Source organism: Gopherus evgoodei, chromosome 6 (assembly GCF_007399415.2).
Source record: "Gopherus evgoodei ecotype Sinaloan lineage chromosome 6, rGopEvg1_v1.p, whole genome shotgun sequence".
In the NCBI taxonomy this organism is placed as follows: Eukaryota; Metazoa; Chordata; order Testudines; family Testudinidae; genus Gopherus; species Gopherus evgoodei.
The window spans coordinates 48083584-48092332 of NC_044327.1; the positions used below are offsets into that span (position 1 = coordinate 48083584).

General features: G+C 44.0%; 1 protein-coding gene across 1 annotated transcript in view; it reads right to left on the minus strand.

The window, feature by feature from the left end:
* The window catches only part of PTCH1 (patched 1), a 76142-nt gene extending 68208 nt beyond the window's left edge, over positions 1–7934 (minus strand). The window contains exons 1-2 of the mRNA XM_030567133.1: positions 6014–7934; positions 4249–4441 (exon numbers count right to left, since the gene is read on the minus strand). Coding sequence (XP_030422993.1) covers positions 4249–4441; positions 6014–6406 — 586 coding nt within the window. The 5' untranslated portion in view covers positions 6407–7934. The remainder of the gene's footprint in view (positions 1–4248; positions 4442–6013) is intronic.
* Between the last annotated feature and the right edge of the window lie 815 nt (positions 7935–8749).

The following is an 8749-nucleotide window of genomic DNA, read 5'->3' on the forward strand; positions in this document are numbered from 1 at the left end:
CTTGCCATGTGAAAGAAGAGGATCAACTGCAGCACCTCCTTTCCTGGATGGCAGGATCTCTGGCTTGGAGTCTTTACATTGAATATTGATGCCTTTTTCTTAATCTCCTGATTGGAGGATAAGAAAAAGGAGGCAAGGTGAGAATGCAGTACAAGGACGGTAGAATGAGGTGGCAGGGAGAAGCCTCTCTCCCCTTATGATCTGCAACAACCCTCACCAGTACCATATTACAAGTGTCATGTGTCAGACCCTTTATTTGGGGATGAACCCACACATTTGCTGTGGGATATAAAGGCCAGACCTCTGCTATCTATCTCTTCGCTGATTTAGGTTCTTATGGGGGCTGCCCAATCATAGCGGTATCTGGGCACCTTGTTGTGTATGAGCACATGGTGCATAGTCAATAGAGATATTTCACAATAACATGCAGTTGGATCTATGACCCTATCTATATCCAATAGGATTCATCCACAGAGGAAATGAATGCAAATCCCTTTCTGCACTTGTGGGTGTTGTGTGCTATGTAAGGAGCAAACTGAACAATCGCCACATTTCCAGCATGCACAGCCCCAGGCAGCAGGCCATGATCAGACAGATCCACCTGCAAATAGAACTGTGTCCTTAAGATGCCATGCCATGTCTGTTGTGTACCAAACAGGCTAAAACTGAGCTTTCTGTGGCCTATATAATAATAATTAATAATAATAAATCTGAGGTTGTGAATCTTTCTGATGAGGGAAACAAGGGAAAGTCCTAGTCACTGCTCAGTCTTGGAAGAACCTGAAATGTTGGACTGTTGGAGAAAGGAGTTTGGGGATCAAATTGAAGGTAGTGTGACTGTGGGACATAGAGGAACAATTAAAATATTCTGGACAACAGCAGCAAGGAAATGGATTAAAAAGATGTTCCTCTAAGACACTGTTGCTGCCAAGAAGTGATTCAGGGGAAAGCCACTCAGTACCAGTATGCACACCAAAGGCCAAGTGTGTTGGCACAAATTGTGAAGTAAGGAGTCTAGTAAGAGAAAATTGCAAGAATGAAGAGCTTTAAGAGCTGTTTCTTTTTCTCTCTTTTCTCTCTTGTCCTTTTGAGAACTTGCCCACCAGGTGGGTTTTTGCAGCTCTTATATAAATACTTCAGCCGTAATAGCTTTAAATATACACTTTTCATCATTTATTTTGGACTCTGGATGATCTTAGAACTCAGTCAAACTTCATTCTCACTACTTATAATTAATTCTGAGTTAGGATTTTTTAGGTTCATAGTTCACTCTTACTAAGCTTCAGTGGTGTAGTACCTTCCATGTTCCTGGTATTCATTACATACAACAAGTCTCTAATGTAAATACTGACAGTTCCTTGAGAGGTGATAATTTTTAAACATTTGAACAAAATAAAACATTTTATTGCAACTGCAATGGAAATGTATTTTACATCATTAGGTGTGTTTAACCAATATTGCTCTGCGTATTCAAATTATCTTATTAAACAATGTGTAAAAAGCAGAATAAAATATCTAATCTAATAACAGATCAGTTGACAACTTGTTATAAAGAGTTTTCTTAAGACTTTAGGATCAGAAAATTGTACCTTCTTTTGTTTTAGTATAGTACCTAGCACACTGGGGTCTATAAATAATAGGATAGGTAGGTTAGGAATTAGGACTGCACACACATGCATGTGCGCACGCGCACACACACACAGAGTGAAATTGGAATTTTAGCATCACTTTCTAGCACTTATGCACAGAAGGAACATCATTCTCCAGACTACCTCTCCCCATGCTTCTCCCCACTCCAACTCCGCACTCTGCACTCTCTTCTGTTTATATTTTTAACCACAGAAATATGCAACTGCTATTCATTTGGTTTATTTGTATAGTACCCATGTTCGTGACCAGAACATTTATACAGTCTCTATTGAGAAAACACACAATTTAGTCAAACTTTTCTATTGATGGCCTTACAACGGCAATCCGGGAGGAGTGGGAGTTAATTTAATTTAAATTAAGAATATGCTCTTTCATCTTAATTAACTACCCTTTTCTGTAATCTAAGAATGCAGCGGTTTCCAATTCAGAGTTTTAATAATATTTCACTGATATGAAAACTACATTCAATAAAAGTGAAATTAGACAGGTCAACTCTGTACAGCCAACTGTATTATGAATTAATAGAGACTACACAAATTCTGAGGACTATTAAGTTAGTTTTTGCATTTGGGAAAATATGTTTTCCATGCAGCACCAATGGCATAAAAAGAGGTCAAAGCAGTGACTAAATCAAATGGCTATTTTGAAAATCATATTTTTTCTAGAAAACCATGTTTCCATTGTTGGTCATACAGGAACTGCCAATGCAGTAATCAGGGAGTTTCTTGGTACTAAACTGACAGGAAAAACAGGTGGCATGAGATGGAACCACCATTCCTGGTAGCTGGCTATTAGTTATACCACAGTTAAGATACTAAATCACTGAATAATATTGAAAACCAACATTATCAATGAAGTTTCCATCAGGAGGCAGAAGCAAAGGAGTGAAGAGACGATTTTGAAACATTTCATTTAAAATACTGCAAGAGAATCTTGCAGAGTTAAGATACAAAACAATGTTGAAAAAATATTCAAATCCTATTCAGGGAAGTAGTAATTAGGGTAAACAGCTCTCCTAATGGACTACATTTATATCACAGCTTCTGAATGCACATCTCTAACTTTGGGCACAATCCTGCTGTGTTCCTACTCAGCATGTCTGAATAGGAATTGCAGGATGGTCCCATTGTACTTAGAACTATTCTACTACTGTACAAAGACTATTCAGTTATCAACAAGTTCTTATCTTGAAAACAAACAAAAAAAGCTCACAAAATGCTGAATGGGTTTGCCACTGGAGTCAATAGGAATAGAATTGCCATGCTCTCCATCCATAAAGCAAGACAGACTACTCCCATGGTCTGTTGATCCCTTGCCTTTCACTCAGTACAGCTTTCTCAACACACACAGGGCCATTCAGTAATGGTTACTTATGCAGTGCTCCACATTAATTTTTATGAGTCAGATACTGCTATAAGCTGTTTTAACTTAAATCCAGAGTAACTATTGTGGTCAATGAGTTAGTTGGGATTTACACCAACATAATCGAGGGCAGAATTTGCACCTAATCTAATACTGTTTTATCAAAAAGAAAAAATATGGGCTTGATTTTCCCCTCCCTGACAATGGTGTAAATCCAGACATCCCTTGGAGTGACATGGTGGTAAAACCCACTAAACCTGAGAGAAGACTCAGGCCCCAAGGGGCTGCAATGGGGGCTCTGGGTGCACAAGGACTGCAGGATGGGGCCCCCTTTATAGCCTATATTTTTTTTTAATGTACTAAACGGTAGAAAATGGCTTAAACCTTTAGTAAGTTCATCTAGGTAGCATTTCTACCCTGCTGATTAAGCATGCTAGTGCAATGCAGATTAACCACCAGTGCAAAAACTCCTCTTGACTGAATTTGCTAGTCTCCTACTTGCCCCCCCCCCCAAGAACAACCTGGTTTTAATCTAAAAAAATTACCCCTCTCCCCAGCAGAGCTGGGCCCCCCACCCGCTCGGGGACATTAATCTGCTTTGCAAACAATCCAACATGCGTTCCAGTCTGGGCTTCACTTTTTTTTTTTTTTTAACCTTGAGACAAATGTTTTTCCCCGCAGTTGAAAGCTGTCCAAAAAAACAGGACCACACACACAGCCCCGCCGCGCAGCGCTGCTCGCGTCCCTCTGCGGCTGGGGAGGGCGCACACACTCCCAAAATGGCGGAGGGGAGGGCTGCTCTCCGGACAGACTTTCCTTTCATGCTATTACAGCCGGGGAGGGGACCCACAACCACCACCACCAAACAAATAAACCCAAAACAACACCCCCACCAGCACTGATCCCCCCTCCCTGCAGACAGACACACACACGGAGGTGGTACATCCCACAGTCTGTCCCTCCGCCCAACACGCACGCTCCTTCTCAAAACCACCTAGCAAAACACGATCCACCAGAACAGATCACAGCACAGTCTTTGTAGGTTTCATCTGGCTTCCACCCAAACTACTAAGCAATCCACAATTTCCCTCGCTGTGAGGAAGGTGGGGAGAGGGGTTAGGTGCACATTGGTATATATCTGCATCAGTCAGTCCCTGGAAATGAAAGAAGTGGGCTGGGATGGAGGACAGAATGGGTAAAAGGAAGAAAGTCACAGGAAGAGTGATCAACTCTTACCTTCTACCCAGAGCTCCTCCACGTTGGTTTCGAGATTAGCTGCCCTTAATCCTACAGCGAAAGCCCCAAATATCAGGAGGCCAACAACCAAAAACTTTCCGCAGTTTTTTTGAATGTAACAGCCCAGTTTAAATAATAGTCTCTGAAACTTCGCTCTTAGCCACAACGGTGCTTTTCTTCCAGTAGCCTTCCCCTGCAAGGCAAGAAAAAATTAGCAGTTAACGCCTGGAAATAACCACACACCCCCAACGCACATACCTTTTGGGAACTGGAAGGCGACCAGAAACAAAACAATTATTAATGCATAATGGTAAATAGCTTCACAGTGTCCAATTGACTGGGAACAATAATACGACAGACTGTGCCATTGGAAAGACATCTCTGCTAAAGGCTTTACTCCATGACCCTGTTGAGCATCTCACATGCACTGTACGCAGTTGTATGGACAAATGTGTATTTGCTGCTAATTCTCCTATTCATAAATCAATGCACAGTTTGGGGATTACATCACTGCTTGAGATCCGTAAAAATGATACAGACAGTGCATGCTCCCTAGTCTGAGTAACTGATCACAGCCTTATTGTAATGAAGTCACCGCTATCAATTCAATTTGCAAAAATTCATTCACGCTAGCAAGATTTACAACACTAGGGGAGTAATAATCAATGCAGATGAATCGCAACAGGCATGCCAAGAAAAAAAATCGCTTTCCTGTTCTTATTACATCTCTACAGGGCTGATTGGGGGTTGCTGGTGGGGGAACGCTACTGTGTAACAATTTGTTGCAGTGTCCCTGATTCCCAGCTCTCGGCACCAACTCTGTAGTAAATGCATGTTCCACGTGGTTAGCAATGCTGTAAGATCATAAGCTTAATAGTAATTCATTTCCATAGAGTTTGGAGACGCTGTGTGATCTGAATTAGGAAGTAGAGCAGCCATCTGTAAGCTACGACAATATTTGTGAACGGAAGAGGGCAGCCACATGGATTTTTTTCCCCCTTTCCCTTTACTGCAAAGCCTAAAAATCTGCTCCCTGGAATGAAACGATCTCTGAAGAAAGGTAATGGTTCGATGTTGTTTACTTTGAACATTTTTTCCCTTGCAAAGTAACAAGCGGGATTTGTGCGTGTGTGTGCGTACGCCAGAGTCAAGTTTCTAAGAAATTCCTACACTTGGAGCATTTTAATATTCAAAATAAAAGCAACGATCCAGGGGAACTCTTATCTGACTGGCACCGGCAGATTTAAGGTGGCAATTTGTTTACAACTTTCATTTTTCCTCCAGCCGCTGGGGGTAAACATTACAAACTTTCTCCACTACAGGATTTCTCTCTTAAGGAAGTCGCCACTCCACACTTATTGGAAAACGTAACAAAGCAAAACTTCGGCCAAAAAAAAGGGAACCATTGAAACTTTTCTCCCTGTTACAGCCTGGTGTTATAGAAGTTGAACGGCACTACAGAAGGATGGAGAGAAGCAAAGGAAAGAAAGAGGCAAGAGACTAGAGAGAGGAGAGTGACTCACAAGGCAAAAAAACGTGAAACTGTCCCGGGTAAGTTTAATGAGAGGAATCAAAAGCACACACACACACCAGGGAAAGTGTGTACAAGGAGGGAGGGCGGCAGGGAAAGGAGGGCACGGGACTCACAGGAGTTGTTCCCCCTTACTCCCAGCGTTTTATTGGTGGCTGTTTCATTTTCATTTCCCCTTTCCCCAGGAGAAAGTATCCTCACCTCCCCCCAAAATCGGAAAAGAGATTAATGCACCTTTGAAATCTGCTCCAAGGCAAAAGCTGCATCGCAGTAGCTTGGCCGCTGCAGATACTCCAGATCCGGTGCCGCGGCGCGTCTGTTCCCTCCGGTCCTTCTCCGCCTTCTGCTACAGCTTCTCCCCAGCCGATCGAGGTCTCTGCAGCAGCCACCGCCACCAGCACCGCTGCTGCTCTCCGGCTCCGAAACGTTAACAGCCGAGGCCATGTTGCCGCCGCCGGGACTGGGCTGCCGCCTCTGCTGCTGCTGTTGTTTTGGCGACCCACGGGCTGGTTCCTCTGTGATTCCCCGCAGCGCGCTGCTGCTTTGGGGCGATCCAGGGGGACGGGAGGGCTGCTGGGCTGCTGGCGCTTCTTTCCGCAGGCTGCTGCTGACAGACCACCTCTTCATACCGCGTTTGCTGCTGCTCCTCTTGCTGCTCCGGGCGAGTCAGACCCTGCGCCTTCCATTGCAACATTTCGCGATGATCCGGAGCTTTCTGGCGCTACCGCTTCCCACATCCAGTGCGTCTGCGAGTGGAGTGAGTGATTTGCCTTCCCCCCTTCGTTCCTCCGGCTTTAACTTTCTACTGCTCCTTTTGCTGCTTAAAGAAACCAGCCTCCCCCCCTTCCCTCTCTTGTCTTCCTCCGTGAAAGCAAAGCAAAGGAGGGCTGGAGCTTTTCTTGCTCTCAGTGGTGCTGCTGCTGTGGAGCTGCTGGCTGCTGCTCTGTCTCGACGCGCTGTACCATTCTGTCTCAGCGCAGAGCTGTCTCTGACTCCCGGGGCTTTCGGGACTCCAGTCTCTCTCTCTCTCTGTATGTGTGTGTGTGTGTGTCTCTCCCTCTGTGTGTGTGCAGCAGCAAGCAGCAGCTCCTTGATTCAATAGATGAGATGAAGAAGAAAAAAAGAACTCTCTCCATTTGGATAAAGAGGAGGAGGAGTGAAACGGGGGGGGGGGGGAGAGAAAGAGAGAGGAGAGAGAAAAAGACTTGAAATCCCGCCCCTGGGGCTGTCAGATGGCTTGGGTTTCTGGGATGCGATTGGCTCAAGGAGGGCAGAAATTACTCAGCAAACATGACTATTATTAGCTGCTTAGCAACAGCTCACCAAAGTAGAGAGACCACCCAGGCAGGCAACCCTTGTGTGTGCATCTCCAGCTTCAGGGGGAGCCTTAAAGAGATCCAGCCTTCTTTGCATGCAATACTTCCATTAAGGAATGCCTTCCCCCTTTCTTCTTCCTTTTCTTTGCAAGAAAGCTTTTATTTTTGACGAGACGTTTTTAGACAAACACACACACACAGAGAATTTCCTTGAGATCAACATTCAAAAATATATTTTGCTTTAAAAAAAAGTACTGCACGATTTCTGAAGTCCTTAAAAGAAAATCCTTTAGAGGCACCTTGGCCTCAAGCTGCAACAAATACTGGGAGGTCCAAGTTGAATTCCCAGGCTTGCACAGATAATGACAGGGTGGTGGATACTGCGGTAGAAAGTGCCAGATTTCTCTCTTTTCTTTCTTTACTAAAGAGAAGACTTAGTTCCTTGCTAGAAAACAACCACTTACAATAAGAAAAACACACCGAAAACTTAATACTTAAAAAAGGGATTTTAAACCGTGCAGTAGCTAGCTTGCTGCAATTTAGTGTTCACTCCTTCACTGGAAGTTTAGGAAAGTCAATTTAATGCATTTTAAACGTAAAATTAATACGATATAAAACCTGGCAACTGCTAAATACTTTTTTTACACTAAATGAATCGCTAGATTGTTTAATTTTTGGCATCCGCTTTCCACGTTTCTGTTTATTTAAAATAAGCCTCTCACTGGTTTTTTAAAAAAATGTTATATATGTTACATGTACGATGCCAACTCTACAGAATATATAAGCTTCGATGTTGAATTCATCGAAAACAATTGTGTTGTCTTTTAATTGTTTATACTAATAAACCTCGTCGTTTTAGCTAATGTCAAGAGATTGGTTTCCATGTACTCGCAAGACAAAATTCTAGTGTAGTAGTATTGACTTAATTTCATGATGCATTTAAAGGATCAACTCCTCTTGAATTGCACAGATTCAGCGCTTGGCCTTTTCAGTCTTTACTCGCGCAGACTTCCCAGTCCCACTGAAGTTAATGGAAGCTCCGCGTGTGTAAGGAGGACAAGATCGAGCCTTAAAGCACTTTCCCCTTGCAACGCTACATTTAATTGTAGTTCGATAAACAACAAGCTGCTTTTGGTAGCTTCGAGTATGGAAGTAGCGGGAGTTTGTTGACTGTGAAATGTGGAGTGTTGCTTTAAGGTGCACACGATGTGTGTTCATTGAAAAAAAACAACCCTACTTTGAAAGGAGGGGGGAGGGGCAGGGAGGCGGGCCCCGAGCTTTCACGTGACAGGCGGGCCCCGGGCGCGCGGGGCTGGGCTTTCCCTCCCTGTACGGTGAGTATGGGGAGCTGCTGCTGTGTGCAGCCACAGTGCATCGAGCTGGCAGCGAGTGCAAAAGCAGGTACGAGGCTATGCTGTGACGGAGCCAGTCAGGTCTGGGGGGAGATCAGCTCTTTAAGGCTAGGGAGGGGAATCAGAGCTCACCCTCTAGTTTTGAGCTGCTGCATAGAGAAATGCCAGGCAAGCCATAGTACATTCCTTAAAGGAGGTCTCCCCCTTTACGTTATCCAATGCCATGCCGGGCTGACTACTACTGGCCAATAGCGAGGGGAAAGGAGACCTTTTCATTCAACTCTGCACAACATCGTGGGGAT